Genomic DNA, 20,817 nt, shown 5'->3' with positions numbered 1-20,817 from the left:
TCTCTGGTGTCACTGCTTCTCTGGATAGGATCCCACATTCCCCTCATGCTCTTTCCCCTTTATGGTCTTAAAGTACTCTGTTCCTGGACTCCTCGCCTGTTTTTGTTACAGAATGTCTACCTTTATAGTTGTGACAGTTGCAATTCATCAGATAGCAATTACTCACAATTGAATCGTAAGAATCTTATCCCCATCTCTTTTCACCAGACCTGTCTAGTCAATGTGAAAACTATTCAGTGGGGATTCTGCCTTCCCCCACACACTCTGAAACTAAACTCTCTCTTGAAAACTTGTAAGCCAGTCACTATGTCCCTTTATAGTCCCTTCATTTTAGGTAGCCAGTGTCTATGTTGTCCATCCCTATCTACCCTTTATACAGAGGGGATAGGATTGATACTTGATGTGAAGATTCCTTCCCTCTCAGTTGGTATTTTGAGCTGCTACATCCATAAGTATAGGTCAAGTTCATCAAATTGTAACAATTTGTACTTGTTTCGTTTATCAATTTTTTTTTCATATTACTCTTAATATTCTCCTCCAACACCATAACTTAAGTGCATCAATAATTCAAGTGCATGAATTCTTCTAAGGCCTTTCATATACATATGAGGTTATTGAAAATACCATGGCTTGGTCCAGAATGCCCCAAAAGGTTTACTAGGCTGTAGTATTTATAGAGTCCTGGTGTGTTGTTGAAGGCTAAGCACTGAAGTGGAAACGGAAAGGTTGGTGGTTCAAACCCACCAGGCACTCTCAGAAACCTTTTACAGGGTTGCTCAGACTTGGAACCGACTCAACGGCAACCACTACAACAATATATTTATGGATGTGGTGGTGCACCATGGAGTCGGTTCCGACTCATAGTGACTCAGCATGTTGTTGTTGTTGTTGTGTGCCGTGGAGTTGGTTCCGACTCATAGCAACCCTACACAGGGTTTCCAAGGCTGTAAATCTTTACAGGAGCAGACTGCCTCATCTTTCTCCCGCGGAACCGCTGGTAGTTTCGAACTGCTGACCTTGAGGCTGACAGCCCGATTCGTAACCACTACGCTCGCTACCAGAGCTCCTTCAGCATAGGTAAATGTAATTGCGATTGTCACAACTGTAAAGGTAGAAGTTTTGTGACAAAAAGCGGGGGAGTAGTTAATCTTACAGTCCAGGAACAGAGGACCCTTCATTTTTCATAACTTTTATATGGGAAGTGGGATTCAAAGAGTTTGTGGAAAAGTTGCATTGTCTTTTTTTTTTTAAGTTTTTATTGTGAATTGAGGGATGGTTTACATGGGAGAACATGGGTTTTATCTGTTGTATTGCATTTCACTGCAATAATTACAATCCCTTCTGTGCATCATCATTCAACAGTCTTTGCTTCTATTACCTCTGTTTTTTTGGAGGATATATGCAAAAACATTCAGGAATATGTAATAATTTCAACAACCAAAGGGCACATTCTGTAAGCCTGCCTCCTGGCCACAAGCACAAAGCCTTTCTCTTTCCATGAGTCTGGAGTCCTCAGCTGCTCTCTCTCTCTCTCCATGTCCTCATCTCTCGTGTTGCTGCTTCTCTAGATAGGGTCCGACATTCCGCTCGTACTCATCTCCCTTCATTGTCCAAGGGTCCTCTGTTCCTGGACTGTAAGATTAACTACTCCTCCCCTTTTTGTTACCAAACTTCTACCTTTTCAGCTGTGACAATCGCAATTAGTCATGGTAATAATTAATCACTATTGCATCATAAGAATCTTATGACAGGATGAAAACTATTTAGTGGGGATTTTACTTTACCCTGCACACTATGAAACTAAACTCTCTTGAAAACGTGTAAGCCAGTCACTTTGTGCCTTTAGAGCCCCTCTCCACCTCCCATTTTAAGTAGCCAATGTCTAAGTTGCCCATCCCTATCAACCCTGTGTACAAAGGGGATAGGATTGATACTTGATGTGAAGATTCCTTACCTCTCCATTAGTATTTTGAACTATTACATCCATAAGTATGGGTCAAATTCATGAAATTGTGGCAATTTATACTCATTTCCTGTATCAAAAATTGTGTTTTTTTATCTTCCAGTAGTCTAATTCTGATCATGAAGCCATCGAGGCTAGATTGAGTGGGTTCTGTTTACAAGTTTGGGTGTTCTTGTGCATCTCCCCTCACTTCCTATCTGTTAGATGCTTCACTCTCAGCTCTAGCCCTCTGTCTTTGTCCATGGGCTCAAGAGTCCACAGGTCTCACTACACTCCAGACCAATCATTCCTTCCTCTTCTCTCTCTCATCTCCAGGTTGATGGGAGTCTATGGGATGTGCTTGAACTAACCCATATCTTCATTGCTGCCCTTCCCCGTTTTCCACTCACCAGTTGACCAATGTGGTTGCCAGCAAGCTTACATGCCTGCTTGAGTGTTCCCTTTGAGTTTCAGTGTTGAATGGGCAGTTTGTCCTGAAGGGACTTGATTGCTTGCCTTGGCTCCCTGGTAAACAACCTGGTTATTCAGACTGTCATTTTTATTTTGGATTTTTCCTACTGGCCTTTCTTTCCAGAAGTATCTTCTGTCGCTCCAACTCTTCCAGGCTTGTCTTCTTGTCCTTCCGCGTGGGAATGTCCCATCTCTAAGGTTATGGATGGGGCTCAGGATTCCACACTACAAAGGTTCTGCAAGGCTTTTCACTGGGCAAGTTCTAGAACCCCTTTTAGGTATTCCAATCAGTTATAGACCGAAGATGGGTTTACAAGCTTTCTGTTATCATGTTTCCTGCTTTTCCTTTCTATCCCACTCAAGTGTCTGTTTTACAGTAGTAAGCAAGGGAAACAAATATTCATAAGAAAGTCAAGCATCTGAACATTATTTTCCCTCTTTTACCCTTTTAAACTATGCCTTGATCCCTGTATCACAGAATCCTGTTGTTCCAAGGTTGAGCATACATCACTTATATTATCTTTTAATTCCAGTTTCACACGAACTTTTTGAAACCTTTTATGTTCTTCTTAACTTCATGCTCATGCAGGAAAAAAAAAAAAAAATCAATGTTTCCCATTGTGTACATGTCTTAGGTAATTGTCTCCTTTCTCCATTCACCAGCATACTGATCATTAATAATTGTATTTCCCCTAATGGCGATCCTGAGTGCATTTCCATAGGAGAAATGGTTTGGTTTTTTACATGATCTAGCTCAATTACTTGGCTCATTTTTTTCACTATATGGTAACAATTTCAGAATTAACTAAGAAGAATATGAGTAAGTGCCTTATGATATTGTCTATCTCTCAGCACCCACCAGTACAAAACACAAATGGAAATTGCAGGCCCGACTACATTCTCTTCCTTAGTCCTCTAAGAAGGAAAACTAGCCAGTGTACCCAGAAGTTATATCCATGTGAATAGGTTCGTAGATGAATTCAAGCTCATCAGCCACTCCTTGGAAACCCTGTACAGGGTCGTTGTGGGAAGGAACCAACTTGATGGCCCGTAACAACAACAACAACAAGTACATAATTGGAGTCCTGGTGTAGTGCTGTAGGATAATGCATTGTACTGCAAGGTTGGTTCGAACTGCAAGGTCGGTGGTTCAAACTCATCAGATCTCCCCAGAAACCCTGTACAGGGAGGGCTACTATAAGTTGGAACTCACTTGATCACACTTAACAACACCAAGTACATAGGGGTCCCGGATGGTGTAAATGGTTAATTGTTTGGCTACTAATGTAAAGGTTAGTAGTTCAAGTGCACTCAGAGGCACCTCTGAAGAAAGGCCTGGTAATCGACTTCTTAAGATCACTGTTATTGAAAAGCCTGTGGAGCACAGGTCTGTTCTGAAAGACAATTGGACAGCAGCTGACTACTCATTAAAAGTGTACAAGAAATTCTATTACACTTCCCTTTTGCCTGTTTGTAAAATTACCAGATAAATGCAGAGGTGAATAATCATTTCATCCAGTGCCTTAATGACATTCAATAGTATCAATTCCTATTTCACTGCAAATAAGAAATTTCTTGAGAAATGATCATCAAACTCCTGTTAGTATATGGAGCTCATAAAGTCTGAAGAATTTCTAAAGGTCAGCAAGCATTGAAGGTTTGTCCTGGGAATAAATTTTGAAATAACCCTGAGAAGGAAGAGAGGGAGGGAGAGGAAAGGAAAAAAGTTCAGCTTGATGAAAGTAGAATGTGCAAACTTAACAGTTTCTGAATTATCATTTAATTACAACCATCAATCACTTCACAGCTGCATTCTCTTAGTACTCAAAAAACTTCAGTCCACAGCCAGGCAGTCCAAGGAACAGAGACTCCACAGCTCAGTGTGAACCCTCAGGATGGGAAACAGTGTTTAAGAAATCAGGGTATAGAAACTCTTAGGAAATTATCTAAAAGAAGATAACAGAATTCATCTTTTGATGGAGACTAGAGACATCTGAGTATAAGACGATCTTTTTAATTAATAAGATAAACACTTATTGCTCTTCCCTCTGTGTCCGTTTAGAGATTTTTCACTGAGTGATAATTTTCTAAGGGCTTTGCTTTGCAAATCATTTGATTTCAATCCATATTTTTATTAATGCGTGAAACTGGCCTGCTGTTAGTCATTTTATGCATCTGACTTTATGTTCTTTTTAAAAAGAGGATCATTTCAAGTTGCACTTTTAGAAATACATTTGCTCCTTTCATTGATGAGTTTGTTTGGGTGTGGGGGTAAGGGTGGGTGAAGCCAACAAATGTCTTTTATAGGCAACTGTTTGGTTTTTTGTTTTGTTTTTTTTTAGGGCTTAAAATGCTGTAATTTCTTCTTATGGAGGGGTGCTTTCTGCCCCCTCAATTCTGGAGCTAAGGAATTAAACAGCTTTAGGCTTCTTAAGCTCCAGTGTGTTCAGAAAAGTGTTTCAAATGTGATAATCCCCTTGTCATGCTGCATTTATCTCTCACCAGATACCTTAACGCTTCCCTCCTCTTCTCAGTCAGATAATTGCAAAGGGGTTGGAACCAGAAGAAAAGAGTTGAGCTGGTACTGAGCAGTGGCTATAAAAGGAAGTGTCTCCCTAGTGGAAGTAAACAGACTGTGAGACTGTAATCTCTGCCCTTACTTATTTTTGAAACCAGAAAGGCCCAGGGGAAGGCCTGCTGTGTGTTTGGCTGCAGACATGTAGGAGAGCAGTCACGTGTGGATTTCACTTGTTTTACTTTTCCTATGTTCAGCTGTAGCCTTGGATCACCTTGATTGTCTTTCTAAATATGGGTCTCATCCTACTATTGTGCTTCGACATAGAATCTACGGTCCTATGAGTTTTTACAATAACAGTGTGTTTATTACCTGTTTTTCTAACAGAGTTCATCTGGTGATTTAATGATTAGAAACATCCAGCTGAAGCACAGTGGAAAATACATTTGTATGGTGCACACAGGGGTGGATAGTGTTTCATCTGCCGCCGACCTCATAGTGAGAGGTAAACCATGATGCCTGGGTATGCTTTTTCACTTCATATCTTAGATAAGCAGTGCTTACTGGAGGGAAACTAGGATGAGATGGCACATCTGCATGTGAGTTACAATCCTGACGTGGTTTCCCCCTCCTAGGCATGACAGTGAGGATCAGGCGCTCATTCGAAGAAACACAGACCTCAACTTTGTCCTTCAAGTAGCTCTTACTATAATTGGCACTCTAGAGCTGTTGCCAAGTTGATGTGTTTTTAAGCATTTCATTAACTCAGCAATTGTGTTTGATATGAAAGAGAATATTACATGTGTCCTTGTGTATGTGTCTGTCTCTGTGTGTGTATCTGTGCATACTTTTGAAAGAATCAGGATTATCCAGCATGCCTAAGAAAATGTGCCAAACCCAGCTACCCTATCCAGGTTACTGAGTTGTGACTGGGCTATAAAATAAAGACCAAACAGCACAGCAGAGGCAAATTTAATCAACTAGAAGCTCTCTGGGAAGCTCCCAAGATAAACCCATGGATGAGAGGGAAAGGTCTCATGCTGAAGTACAGGACAGTCAACTTGGAAACATCCAGAAACCTTGATGAACAGAAGCCTTGAACTGTGGGTGTCACTACAATCCTGGAGGATTACAATTTGGGACTAGCTGCCTTACAAGTAGATTTAAAATCTTTCTAGCACAATAGTTGAAAGAAAAAAAAAAAAAAAAAGGAGTTGTTGTATTGGCAGATAAATGGTCTTTTCCCTAAGTACCGTTGCAATTGAGATCCTTTGGAAATGTAGAAGTGGTTATGTGACATATTCTTCGCTTTAGTAGAAGAGGATGATGTTTATAAAATTGCACCGATTCTCTATGGAGTCCCAGTTGATGCAAACAGTTAATGCTCTCAGCTGCTAACCGAAAGGATGGAGGTTCCAGCTCACCTAGAGGTACCTCAGAAGAAAGACCTGTCAATCTCCTGGCACCAAATGAGCCATTGAAAACCCTGTGGTGGCCAGTTGTATTCTGACACACATGCAGTCTCCATGAGTCAGCAACTGGTATGGCTTTTGCCCGGATGTACAAAACCAACCAAAACAAAAAATGCAAACCAACTGTCATTGAGTCCATTCCAACTCATCTGTATCTCACAGCGTGCTGGTGGGTTTGAACCACCAATCTTGTGGTTAGCAGCTCAGTGCTTTACCCAGTGTGCCATTAACTTGTTTCAGACATTGGGTCTCAGTCTCAGAATCTTTGCTTCCTACACATAACACCCACTCTTTGCATTCTTGCCTTCTTTAGGTTCACCTGGACCACCAGAAAATGTGAAGGTTGTTGAAATTACAGATACCACAGCCCAAATCTCTTGGAAAGAAGGCATAGACAATCACAGCCCTGTCATATCCTATTCAGTCCAGGCTAGAACACCCTTCTCCGTGGGTTGGCAAACCGTCACCACAGGTAAAACAGAGGGAGGCAAATGCCATCTGTACCTATAAAATGGATTTGAAAGCAATGCTGAAATACACAGGCTCTTACCTCTCTCCAATATTCCTTTATAGTGCCCGAGGTCATCGATGGGAAAACACACACAGCTACTGTAATCGAGTTAAACCCGTGGGTGGAATATGAATTTCGTGTTGTAGCCAATAACAAAATCGGAGGTGGAGAACCCAGTTTACCCTCAGAAAAAGTAAGGACTGAAGAGGCAGGTTAGTGTTTTTGCTTTCTGAGTAATGGGTTAATAGATTCCCCCGGGAGGGTGTTTTCCCCACTGCTACTGCTTTCCAGACCAGCAAGGGATCACCCTCAGGAACCCATTGTAACAATGATCTGACCTTTCTAATGGCAGAACTGGCAAAATGGCATTTGTCAAGGCAACAAGTATAAGTGATTCTGATGTAGTGTGACATTTCCACAAGCCCCGACCATCGTAAACGATCATTAGTGCATGTTGAGTGAATATGTTTTTGTCACTGAAAGTTATAATTACTATCTGACATAGTTACCCTGCTAACAGAGGAAGTACTGTTTTCATTTATAACAAGCATTGACAAATTGGTAGGATAATGACATTTGGGAGTTCTGCTGCTTGAAATTTCATCCTGTCACCAAGCTCAGTGAATGTACTTCAACGATTGATGAATAGGTGTATTTTGGGCTTCCAAGTGTTAAATTAAGAAGGAATCATTGTTTAAATTTTCCATGCAAAACAATTACTAATATAAACCATGAAACTGCTCTTCTAATTCCAAAAATAATCCTAACATTAACATTTAAAAATCGAAAGTGTCACTTTATTGAAACATCGAGGGAGGCCTAGAGATTTTCTCTTTCAAAATCTATAATGCTAATTAGAATTAACTAAAAGGATGTTTGAAATAGAGTCAGTATATCACTTTAGGAACTGAGCCAAGATTGGAGTCATGGAATGTGGTTCAATAATTTTAATGAGTGCCATTTTACCCAGGACAATGCACATAATGTTTATTCTGGGTATTAGGAGAACTAGGGCAGCATGTCTTTTTTGGTACACTGTTCATTTATTCACACACCATTTTTATGGTGTGTCTAACTATGTGGATGTTGTGGATAAAGCTCAGAACATGACAAACATTGAAAGATGGTCTTTATGGAACTTGTATTTTAACTGTGCCATGGGGGTTGCTGTTAGGAGTCATTGGGTCGCTTCCGACTCATAGCGATCCTGTATAGGATTTCATGGTGGGTTTGAACTGCTGACCCTGTGGTTACTAGTCTACTGCTTAGCCTACAGTGCCACACGAGGACTCCATGGGATTACTATGCATGAAATTGTCAATGGAGGCTAAGAAATCTGATGGCTGTGTGAGGGTAATAAAGTGTACCTCATAACAGGATTTACGTCTGCATCTCTCTCATGCAAAGCCAATGCTATTCTGAGAACTGTATCTCTACCTGGAAAAATCACAGAGTAAATATTCATGTTGGATCGATTTCCCATCATCCCCAGTAATGGCTTTTCCCTGCTTATTAGCCTTCATAGTATTCAGAATGTTATCTTCCAATTGTGTCATCTTTCCTCACTGTTTGAGAGATTTGAAATCATCTTCATCATTTCATGCCAGTATGCATTATTTAATGAAGACCCCAAAGATACACACATATATCTTTTGAGTCGGTATTTAAAAATAAGCAGTTTTGTGCCTTATTTCATATTGTTGTTGTTGTTAAGTGACATCAGCTTGGTTCTGACTCATGTTGTTGTTGTTGTTTGGTGCCATCAAGTTGGTACTGACTCACAGCAACTTTATGCTCAGCAAAACGAAACACCGCATGGTCCTGTACCAATCTCCCAATCATCACTACGTTTAAACCCATTGTTGCTGTCTCTGTGCCAGCCCATCTCATTGGGGGTCTCCCTCTTTTTTGCTGACCCTCCACTTTACCAAGATTGATATCCTTCTCCAGGGATCGGTCCCTTCTCAGAACATGCCCGAAATATGAGAGACTCAATCTGGCCATCCTGGCTTCTAATGAGCATTCTGGCTGTCCTTCTTCCTCCAACACATATTTGTGTGCTCTTATGGCTGTTCATGGCACTTTTAATATTCTCCTTTCATTCCATAAGTCAAATGAATCAGTTCTGCTAAGGTCTTCCTTATCTATTGTCCAACTTTCACATGCATATGAGGCTATTGAGAATATCACACTTAGTCAAGCACACCTTAGTCCTTAAATGGACACCTTTGCTCAAGCTGACATTTGACTCATAGCAACTCTAAATACAAGAGCATGAAACACTGCTCAGTCCTACACCATCCTCATAATCAGTATTATATTTGAACCTATTGTTACAGCCTCTGTGTCAATCATCTATTAAAACTTTTCATGTTTTTAGCTGACCCTCTAGTGTATCAAGCATGATGGCCTTCTCCAGCGTCTGGCCCTCCTGATGATATATATCAAAGTCTGTGAAGTAAAATGACATCATCTTTCCTTCTTAGAGTACTGTGACTGTACATCTTCTAAGATAGATTTCTTTGTTCTTCTGGAAGTCCATGGAATACTCAGTATTTTCTGTCTACATCATAATTCAACTTCAACAATCCTTGTTCACTGTTCTTTATTCTTTGTCCAGTGTTAACATGCATTTTAGTTGATTGGAAATGTCTTGACTTGGGTCAGGCATACTTTATTCCTGAAAGTGACACCTTTCCTTTTTTACTCTTTAAAGAAGTCTTTTGCAGCAGATTTGCCTAGTGCAATACATCATTTGATTTCTTAGTTGCATTTTCCATAGATATTGATTGTGGATTTAAGTACAATGAACTCCTGGACAGCTTCAGTCTTCTCTCTCTTAATCATGGTGTTGCTAATTGGTTCGGTTGGAGTATTTTTGTTTTCCTAATGTTGAGGTGTGAGCCACACTGAAAGCTATAGTCTTTGATCTTCACCAAATATTGCTAGAAGTTCTCTTCACATTCAGCAGGCAAGTCTGTGTTGCCTGTATGTTGCCGAGTCTGTGAGTCAGTCTCCCTTCAACAATGATGCCACGTTCTTCTTCATAGAGTCCAACTTCCCAGATAATTTGCTCAGCATGCAGATCAAGTAAGTACTATGAGAGGATACAACCCTAGAGTACGCTTTTCCTCATGTTAAGCCATGTTGTACCAGTTGTTGGAACAGTTGTCTGTTGAGAGATTAATATTATTAACCTCAGATTAATATTGCTCAATGCAAATACAGTTTCATCTTGTCTCTGTCACCTACACAGTTCCAGAAGTGTCCCCTTCAGAAGTCAGTGGAGGAGGTGGAAGCCGGTCTGAACTCGTGATAACCTGGGATGTAAGTGTTTGTACAGTGTCTTCCCCTTCAAAATACTGTTCCTCATGGATTGTCAGCACAGCCCGTGTGGTGTTGGTTGGTGGTACTGGTGATGGTAGCAGAATTGTTGTTGTTAAGTGCTATGGAGTCAGTTCTGACTCATAGGGTTTCCAAGAACCGTAGACTTTGTCATGAGCATGTCAAATGCTTTTCCTACAGCATCCTACAAGGACTCATTGCTCATTTGTTAAGGCTCACTGTGCTAGCCACTGTTTCTAGCATTTGACAAACTTTGTTCTCATGTCATCCCTAGAACATTCTATAGATGAAACATGAAGGCACATCTTGCCCAAGGTCACATGGCTGGGAGCTGTAGGGCTGAGACTCAGATGCTGCCAGCTGACTCCCAAGTCGCCCCCTCACGTCTTCCCACAGAGCTCCACACAGGCCACTCCATTGTGTTGCAGTCTCTGGTTCCTTCTGGCCCATCGTTAGGATATATTTAAATGAGTACACTTTAAGTGAAGCTTGTCTGTGTTATTTGAAGACATGGAGGAATAAAAAATCAAGACATTGTGACTGCATGTCAGTAGGAATGGTGACATGACTCAGACTTTTTTATTATTATTATTCCTTCATACTTAATCATCATCATGTCCTTGTGTGATTTTATTTCCAAAACGTCAACATTAGACCGATTGATTTTATTTGTCGTAAGAGGTAAGGTGTACTGAGCTGAAATTATATCTTATTGTCAGGAACTCAGACTGGTGTATGAATAATCACAGGAAGTGCTAATTAATTATCTGCATGACTGTGAAAGTGGAATATGTGTATTTCAAAGCAGCTGACTCTTGCACTGATATGTTTCTTTTTTCATCTTTTTTTTCTTTAGCTGCTTACTTAATGTAATGTAGATTGTTACGTGATAGCTTTACAGAAGACTGAGGCTTTGTTCATTTTTTGCCTGTCCTCCTACATGAGGATAATCTAACATGTCTTTCCTTATAGCCAGTCCCTGAAGAGCTACAGAATGGTGAAGGTTTTGGATATGTCGTTGCTTTCCGCCCCTACGGAGTCACCAACTGGATCCAGACAGTAGTGACATCCCCTGATACCTCAAGATATGTCTTTCGCAATGAAAGCATCTTACCGTTTTCCCGCTATGAAGTTAAAGTGGGTGTTTACAATAACAAAGGCGAAGGACCCTTTAGCCCAGTGACAGCAGTATTCTCTGCAGAAGAAGGTATAGAAAACATTAGGATGATCTATCAGTTCCAAACTCATAAACCAGTTGGCCTCCAAAAACTGATTTGAAAGTTCTTTGTGGCTTCATATGTATTTCTTTAAGAGCGCATCAAATGAGATCTCCAGTTCTTTTCATAAAGAATAACAAAAATAAAGGAGGTTAGGTTCTATTATGTCCCCCCTTCTAAACACAGGAAAATGGAAGATAGATGAGAGGCTAATAAACTAGCCAAAGTCCATGGAGTAAGTGGTAGGGCCAAGTATCTGAATGCAAAACTTTTATTCTTAAATATTCCTGAGCCCATGAAATATGATTTCGCTTCCCCCGCTATGCTGCAGACATTGAAGTAAATTGCAAAAGGTCTTTGAGGTCGTCCACAATTCTCACTACTGACAATAATTAAGTCGGGCAGCCTTAGTACTTCTCACCACCCTCCTGTAGTTGTCTGCTCTTTTTATCTCCCTCAGTTCTGAGAGGAAAACAAACAGTTATCATAAAAAGTTTTGCAAACGATTTTTTTATATTTATAGCCATGACTCATTTCCAAATGTTTCCAGGATTTTCCATGGAAGTGTCTGGGATGTGATAACATTTAATAACGTTTTGAGACACTGCTTACCCCATGCTCCCGGGACTAGAGTGCGGGCTGTTGGGAAGAGATCTGCAGTCTTAGTCTTTATCCCCTTAACTTCCGCTCTTCCATCTCCCTTTTTACCAAACTGGTGAACTGGTTAAAGGACTTTCTGTTCTAACATCAGAAGCAGATGTGATGGACAAAAAAACAAACGAGTGATTTACTGTGAATAAACTAAAGCATCTCAACAAGATAAAGGAAGAGTTAAAAAATAAACCTTATGAAGAATCTTAATCAGAGAAACTCTGGGCTGTTAGAAACTGACTTCTTTGTCTTCCTCACTACAGAGTCAACACTAATGTGATTGTCCCCAGATCTCTAGGGTCACCAAACCAAGTTTCAAATTCTCAGGAGAGAAAATCTAATAGGTTCATCCTTGGGCCCAGAGTCTATCTCAGTATTAATCAGCCATGGCCAGGAGCAGGGTCATTTACCAAAGATATGGTTACTCAGGGGATGGGGACCTACACCACAGCTCTGCGCTGAGAGGACAGAGTCACTGTGAGCCACTGAAAGCTCTAATAATTGTCTATTTCTAAAGGAATCCTCTTACTATATGGTGGGGGCTTCAAAAAGTAGAAGAATGAATTAAAAGATAATGGATTTTTTTTTTTTTTTTAACCAAGCTCAACTGTTCTGTTAGAAGGTTCTAGATAGAGCAGAGGAAAGGTAAAAAAAAAACTCAAACTTTTTTTTTTTTTTAAGTAGGTTACTGGTCTGAAAGAGACTGGAGGAAGTGCACACTGTGGTCGTAGGTCACCGTTCAGGTCTAGAACTCATCACTCAATTCTCAACCAGGCATATAAGGGGGAGGTGTGCACACCGTAGAATGTCAGCCATTCAAAATCAAAGGCAGCATTTACTTAAGGACAAAATTACAAGATTATAAAGGGTTAGGAAAGAAGGTGGAATAGAAACAACAGTCATAGGGAAGAAATGTGATAACTGATGTCACATGGAGCAGATTGTCATCAGTGAAATAAAGAAAAGTGTGTAATTTGTCGCATATAAGACTGAGGATCTGTTTTGTAAACCTTCACTCAATTCACAATAAAAAGCTAAAAAACAAAAAGGAACTTTTTCATGAACTTTTTGTAGCCCCTCATATAATTCTCTACACGCTTATCTATCCATTCATGCAGAAATGGAGACACCCACCTGTTGCTCTGTGTTATGTAAACTTGCACCTTTAGGTTCAGGCTATAAAATGCATTCACTAAATTCTTAGTGAGTAAATGAATTCTCTAGGGAGCTCTGGTAGCGTAGTGGTTAGGAGTCGGGCTGCCAACTTCAAGGTCAGCAGTTTGAAACTACCAGTGGTTCCACAGGAGAAAGATGAGGCTTTCTGCTCCCATAAAGATTTATAGCCTCGGAAACCCTGTACAGGGTCTCTAAGGGTTGGAACTGACTCTATAGCACTTAACAACATAGGAATCCTGGTGTGGTACTCCAAGTAATGCACTGGACCACACGGTCAGTTTGAACCTTAAAGTTGACAGCTCTAACCTGCCATCTGCTCCTCAGAAACCCTCTACAGGGTCTCTTTCAGTCAGAATGGACTCAACAGCACTTAACAACAACAACAACAACATGGGCATAGGAGATTCCAAGTAAGAACTGCATGATAAAGGGGAGAGAATAAGGAAGAGAGAACAAAGGGAAAGAAAAGGATGTAAAGGAAGATGCCAAGGAGGAAGTCCAGAATGTATGGCTATGGTGCCCTCTCTACCTAACAAATAGCTCAATGTCTTTATTTTTGAGACTTGTATCTTAGTTTCCTTGGGCTGCCATGACAAAATACCATGAAAGGACTGGTTTTAAAGGACAGAAATATATTGTTTCACAGTTCTGGAGCCTAGTAGTCATGATGTTAGTTGTTGTAAAGTGCTGTGGAGTCAGTTTTGACTTTTTGCGACCCTGTATATTGTTTCCGAGGAGATGCTGGTGGTTGTGAATCACCAGCCTTGAAACTAGCAGTCCAGTGCTTATCCTACTGTGTCTAACCAGGAATCCAGAATATTATTTGTTGTTGTTGTTGTTATGTTCCGTGGAGTTGGTTCCGACTCATAGTGACCCTGTACAGGGTTTCCGAGGCTGTAAATCTTAACTGGAGCAGAAAGCCTCATCTTTCTCCCATGGAACAGCTAGTCGTTTCGAACAGCTGACCATGAGATTAGCAGCCCGATTCGTAACCACTACGCTACCAGAGACTATTAGTGGTAGTATGCTTTTTCTCTTTCCACTCTAGGGGAGCATACACCCTGTCTCTTTCAGATTCTGGTATCTGTGAATGTAGACAGATGGCTTGTAACAGGTCCTCACTAGTCCTCCTCCTGTCGTGACCCTGCCTCCATGTCTGTTCTATGCTCTTATAAGACACCACTCAGAAGGAGTTAGGATTAGGCACCATTTACCATGGCATGACTTAACTAATCTTTTCAAAGACCTCTGTTTTCCCAACCAAGGTCGCATTCACAAGTACAGGGGCCTACAACTTCAGCATATCTCTTTGTGAAATGGGATTTGATCCATAACAATATGATTCATGCTTTTAGATATTACTAATAAATATAATACTTGAAAAATATTTACATTTTTTTTAACCTGAGAATTTTAACAGGCTTTTAAATTAACTCCCTGAATTATAATTGTATTTCGATTTCTATTTCCAAATAGAGCCTACAGTAGCTCCATCTCAAGTTTCTGCAAATAGTTTATCTTCCTCAGAAATCGAAGTTTCATGGAACACTATTCCTTGGAAGTTGAGTAATGGACATTTACTTGGCTATGAGGTAATGCCTTTTAAATGGAATGATTTTTGTGGCTGTGTATTGTCATGCTATCTGTGCCCTTTAATTTAAAACTCTTTTGAAAGAGCATTTTACAATAAGTGTTGAAATTTGTTTATCAGCAAACTGTTTCAACTGGTTATCAATGACTATGGAATTTAACTTAAGCTGAATGAAAATAACTTCCTTGGAGGACAAAATTAACACAGAAGAGTGCAAAAGAATGTGAAATGCAATCATGTGGTTCAAATCGTTTAGATGGGTTAACTAAAAAAAAAATGAAGGTGGAATCATATTGCAGTGTTCAAGTTTAGTGGAAATGGATGTCAACAGGAATTCACTTTCCTGCTGTTCACTGTCTTCTTTGGTGGCCTTGTTGCATTTCAGCATTTTAGGTTCTAGAGAAGCTCTATGAAGCATACTTCTTGACTTCAAAGAACTGTCTCATTTGAACCAAAGGATTATATGTGTATTGTTATACAAATGTAATAAGTGTCAGAATAGGTCACTCCAACCTGAAGGATTTGAGTGGTTAAGATGAACTAGCCATTTTGAAAGACTTGATAAGGATCACTATGGTTGTTGTCAAGTTGACTCGGACTCATGATGAACTTAAGTATGGTCTAGATGCTTCTGTTGTCACAGTGTACATTTATGTAGTGCCTTGTAACACACAAGTCCCCACAGTACAACCAACTTTCAGACTGGTGTTTATAAGAATATTGAGGCTTAATAGTGATTTAAAGGAAAGGTTTATAAATGTAGAGAGAGTAGAAAGTGTTCTAAATTAAGCATAGCATATTGAAACTGACATCAGCAATGACATCCCATGTTCCACGTCCTCGTATGAATCCAATTTGAACCTCTAACAATTCCCTGTCAATGTACAGTTGCAACTATTTTTTGAATTATCTTTAGCAAAGGTCTTACCTGCATGTGATACGAATGATACTGTCATCTTTCTTTGGAGTAGGTACAGATATGGATCTCTTCCAATCAGTCAGTCAAGGAGCTGTCTTCCAAATTTCTTGGCATAAATGAGTGAGTCCCTCCAGTACTGCAATTTGTAATCCATGAATTCCAGGAGCCTTGTTCTTTGCCAATGCCTTCTGTGCGTCTTGGACTTCTTCTTTCAGTAACAATGGTTCCTAGTCATATGCTACCTCTTGAAATGATTGAGCATCAACAATTTATATTTGGTACAGTGATTCTATGGATTCCTTCTGTCTTCTTTTCATGCTTTCTGAATTATTCAAAATTTTACTTACAGAATCTTTCATTGTTGCTAAGTTGAGGCTTGAATGTTTTCTTCAGTTTTTTCAGCTTGAGAAATGCTGAGCATGTTCTTCATTTTGCTTTTCTTACTGTAGGCCATTGCACATCTCATTATAATACTTAATCTTCTCCAACTGCCTTTTGAAATTTTCATTAAGCTCTTTTTCTTCCTCAGTCTATACTGGAGACCAAGTTTCAGTGTCTCTTCTGACATCCATTTTGGTCTTTTCCTTCTTTCTTGTCTTCTTAATGACCTTTTGCTTTCCTCCTGTATGATGTTCATAATGTCATCCCACAACTCTTCTGGTCGTGTTCATTAGTGTCTAATGCATCAAATCTGTTCTTGTGATGATCTCTAAATTTAACTGGGATATGTTCAAGTCATATTTTTATTCTTGTGGACTTGTTTCAGTTTTCTTCAGCTTCAACTTGAACTTGCAGATGAACAATTGATGGTCTGTTCCATAGTCTTTCCTGGCCTTGTTTTGGCTGGTGATATGGAGTTCTTTCAGAGCCTCATTCCACAGATGTAATCAGTTTTATTTCTGTGTATTCCATCTGATGAGATCCATGTGTACAGTCAACTTTTATGTTGTTTAAGAAAGGTATTTGCAATGGAGAAGTCATTAGTCTTGCAAAATTCTATCATGCAATCTCTAGCATAGTTTCTGTCGCAAGTTCATATTTTCCAAGTACTGATCCTTCTTTGTTTCCAACCTTTTCATTCCAATCACCAGTAATTATCAGTGCATCTGAATTGCATGTTTGATCAATTTAAGACCTAAGAAGCTGGTGGAATTCTTCATTTTCACCATCACTGACTTTATTGGTTGGAGCATAAATATGAATAATGGTAGGATTAATTGGTCTTATTTGTAGGTACTTGGATTGTATCCTATCACAGACAGCATCATTATACTTCAAGACCTATCCTGAAATGTTCTCTTTGATGATGAATGTGATGCCAATCCTGTTAAATTTGTCGTTCCCAGCATAGTAAATCTGGTGATTGTCAGATTCAAATTGGCCAGTACTTTTCCATTTCAGCTCACTAATGCCTCGCATATCTATCTTTATGTATTCTATTTCATTTCTGACAGCTTCAAATATTCTTAGATTTATGCTTAGTACATTCCATATTATGATTATTAATGGATATTTACAGCTGTTTCTTGTCATTTTGAGTTGTGCACCATCACCAAATGAAGTCTAGAAAGATTTACTTCATTTGCCTCATCATGGTCAACTCTCCTTTGAAGAGGCAGCTCTTTTCCAGTCTTAGTTTGAGTGACTTCCTGTCTGAGGGGCTCATTTTCTGGCACTATGTCTAGCGATATTCTGGCGCTCTTCATTATGTTTCAATATTCAGTACTATGGTGCTATCTGACAGTATTCCACTGCTCTTCATAAGGATTTCAGTGGCTAAATATTTGGAGGTAGTCTGCCTGTCCTTCTTCCTAATCTGTATTAGTATGGAAGTTTAGCTGAAACCTGTCCACCATGGGTGTGCCCTACTGATACTTAAAATACCAGCGGTATAGCTTCCAGCATATCAGCAACATGCAAGTCACCACAGTCCAACAAAGTGACAGATGAGTAGCAGCCTACATTCCCTCAAATGATAGCATACAGTGGCCTCTTGAAAAATGCAGCTGATCTGTGGACAATTAAGCTAAGCCAACCAGATTCTTGTTTTAGATATTGAAGGAAGTAGTACAGAGATTGTAGTTTTAGTGAGTGTTATCCAATAATATGTTAAATGCAAGGCTTAGATCAGATCTATCAAGCTCGAGTTGTAGACATTCGAAAAAACCTAGTCTGCAGAAATGAGGTGGAATAGACATGTTGTTATTGCTTTCCATTGAGTTGATCCTGGCATGTAACATGCTCTTAAGCAGTTTTAAAGAACAGAGGAGTTGGGGGTCCATGGAGCTGTACAGAAGCAAACTAGAATAGTTTTCTGACAATTATCAAATCCTCAAATGTCCTGACTAATCTTTTTCACAACATTATCTTGTCCTTCTTTTTTTTAGACTCTTATTTTCCTTGAACTACTTTGAGAGCATCTCTCTTCCCTGTAACCAAACAAGTGTTGAATTGGATAAATATTTAGTATTAAATAGAAGAAGGATAGGCTAGATCCATGATGCTAGAAATATGGATTGTAGACACCACTCAATAGGTCTACTGAACCCAAATATCTAGTACTAGGTCTGCAATAACTACAGTTTTAGGAAGTATCCGTACAAAGGGAGTATTGATGATTTGGTAGTAGAAGTCTCACTTTCCATGAAGCAGACCTGTGTTCAGTTGCTGGCCAGTACACCTCATGTGTACCCATTGCCCTTCTACCAGCAGAGACTTGTGTGTTGTTATTAGTCTAAACCTGTTAGACTAAACAGGTTTCATTAAAGCGTGAAGACTAAGACTAGGAAGAAAAGCCTGTAAATGTACTTATGAAAATCAGCCAATGAAAACCGTATAGATCACAGCTACGTGATCTGTACTTGACCATGGGGATGATGAAAAGAAGCACAAAGAGTGTTTGTTTTCATCATGCATGGGACCACCATGAGTCAGCGACTGACTTGACGGCAGAAAACAGTAACAACCATCAGCAAGGAAACATCTTTCTGCACACTTACATTTAAGAAACACTAGCTTTGATACAGTAAGATGTGATCAAAGACACCATCGAGATTTAAGAAGAAGGAAGTGGAAATGCAGAAAATTAAGCACCATCAAAATACAGCAGAACAATCTGATTAGCACTTTCAAAGAACCCAAAAAACATTTTGATAGAAAATCATTGAATTCCATGACAATGTATATAAGCAGAGAAAGATGGTGAAAGTCAACTGTAGCTCCCTAATGATTAAAGAAATGTCAGCAGTAATAACAGTGAATTAGCAGTGTCATTGACAAGAAATGCAAATAGAATGGATGGAGGCTGGTTATAAAAAAGAACATATAGAACTCTCAGGTCAGACCTGGTTCTGCAACTGACTGGCTGTTTTGAAAGACTCTATAAACTCAGTGACCCTCATTTTCTTCATATGCATAATGGGGATAATAATAGGCGTTGTTGTTGTTGTTATGTGCCATCAAGTCGGTTCCGACTCATAGCGACCCTGTATAGGGTTTCCGAGGTGCGGCTGGTGAGCTTGAACCACCAACCTTGCCGTTCCAATGGCTTTGCAGTCTGGCCCATTAACCCACAGTGCCACACCAGTATTCCAATAATAGGAATAGTGACCTAGTAACTGGTGTAGTGCTATAGACTAAGCACTGGACCGCAAGCCATAAGTTCAACCAGTGAAACCCACTGGCTGTTCCTGCGAAACCCTTTATAAGGTCACTATGAGTCTGAACCAACTCAACAGGAATTTCCAACAACAGCCTCGTTAGGATCTTAAGATATTTGAATGAAATTAGATATGTAGTCTGTTTGACACAATTCCAGGTTGATAGTAACAAATATTCAGTGTGAGCTCAGGAGGATTTTGAAATAATTCTTGTATATATTTTCCCAGTAAATATTCTAAAAAAAGAAATTCTCAAGCAAATACTTTACTTGAAGCTTTCTTGCCTGTAGTGAGTTTGTGGAAGAATGTTGTTAAGTGTCATTGAGTTGGTTTCCAAGGAGTGGCTAGTGAGTTTGAACCGCCGACCTTGTAGTTCAAACTGACCTTCCAGTTCAATGTGTTATCCTTTAGGGCCAAAGAGAAATTGCCTGCAAGGTACTTCTTCTCTGAGCTTTGTTTTTAGAGTTCAAGCCCTTAAGACGCTTGTCTCAGGTACCCTGTTGTTGTTAGGTGCCATCAAGTCATTACCAACCCATAGTGACCTTATGTAGAGCAGAATGAAAAACTGGCCATTCCTGGGCCAACCTCACAATTGTTGCCACATTTGAGTCCATCGAAGCTGACACTTGGCCAATCCATCCCATTGGGGGGCTTCCTTTTTTTCTCTGACTGTTCACCTTACCAAACATGATATCCTTCTCCAGTGACTGGTCAATACGTCTGAAGTATGAGAGACGAAGTTTGGTCATCTTGGCCTCCAAGGATCACTCTGGCTGCACTTCTTCCAAAATGGATCTATTGGTTCTTTTGGCAGCCCATGGCACTTTCAATATTCTCCTCCAACACCATAACTGAAAAGTATCACTTTTTCTACGGTCTTCCTTATTGACTGTCCAGCTTTTGCATGCATATGAGATTATTGAAAATACCATGGCTTGGGTCAGGCGCACCTTAGTCCTCAAGCTGACATCTTTGATCTTCAACACTTTAAAAAGGTCTTGTGCAACAGATTTTCCCAATGCAATACATTATTTCATTTCTTGACTGCTGCTACCGTGAGTGTTGATAGTTGATCCAAGAAGAATGAAGCCCTTGACATCTTCAATCTTTTCTCCATTGTTAAGTATGTTGTTTATTGATCCAGTGGTGAGGATTCTTTTCTTTACATTGAGATATAATCCATACCGAAGGCTGTGCTCTTTGATCTTCATCAGTATGTTTTAAATCCTCTCCACTTTTAACAAGCAAGGTTTTATCATATGTATATTACAGGTTGCAGTTGGGTCTTCCTCCAATCCTGATGCCACAATTTTTTTCATACAACCCAGTTTCTCGGATGATTTGCTCA

At 39.8% G+C, this 20,817-nt stretch overlaps 1 protein-coding gene across 1 annotated transcript in view; it reads left to right on the top strand.

Annotated features, from left to right (window-relative positions):
* Nucleotides 1-20,817, top strand: part of CNTN3 (contactin 3 (plasmacytoma associated)) — a 499,366-nt gene that overhangs the window by 432,571 nt on the left and 45,978 nt on the right. Inside the window, exons 13-18 of the mRNA XM_006870787.1 lie at nt 5,316-5,433; nt 6,714-6,872; nt 6,974-7,123; nt 10,168-10,238; nt 11,229-11,463; nt 14,777-14,892. Of these exons, the coding sequence (XP_006870849.1) occupies nt 5,316-5,433; nt 6,714-6,872; nt 6,974-7,123; nt 10,168-10,238; nt 11,229-11,463; nt 14,777-14,892 (849 nt within the window). The remainder of the gene's footprint in view (nt 1-5,315; nt 5,434-6,713; nt 6,873-6,973; nt 7,124-10,167; nt 10,239-11,228; nt 11,464-14,776; nt 14,893-20,817) is intronic.

Source organism: Chrysochloris asiatica, unplaced genomic scaffold (assembly GCF_000296735.1).
Source record: "Chrysochloris asiatica unplaced genomic scaffold, ChrAsi1.0 scaffold00151, whole genome shotgun sequence".
NCBI lineage: Eukaryota > Metazoa > Chordata > Mammalia > Afrosoricida > Chrysochloridae > Chrysochloris > Chrysochloris asiatica.
The sequence above is the reverse complement of the archived record's forward strand: the minus strand, read 5'-3'. Positions and strand labels throughout refer to the sequence as shown.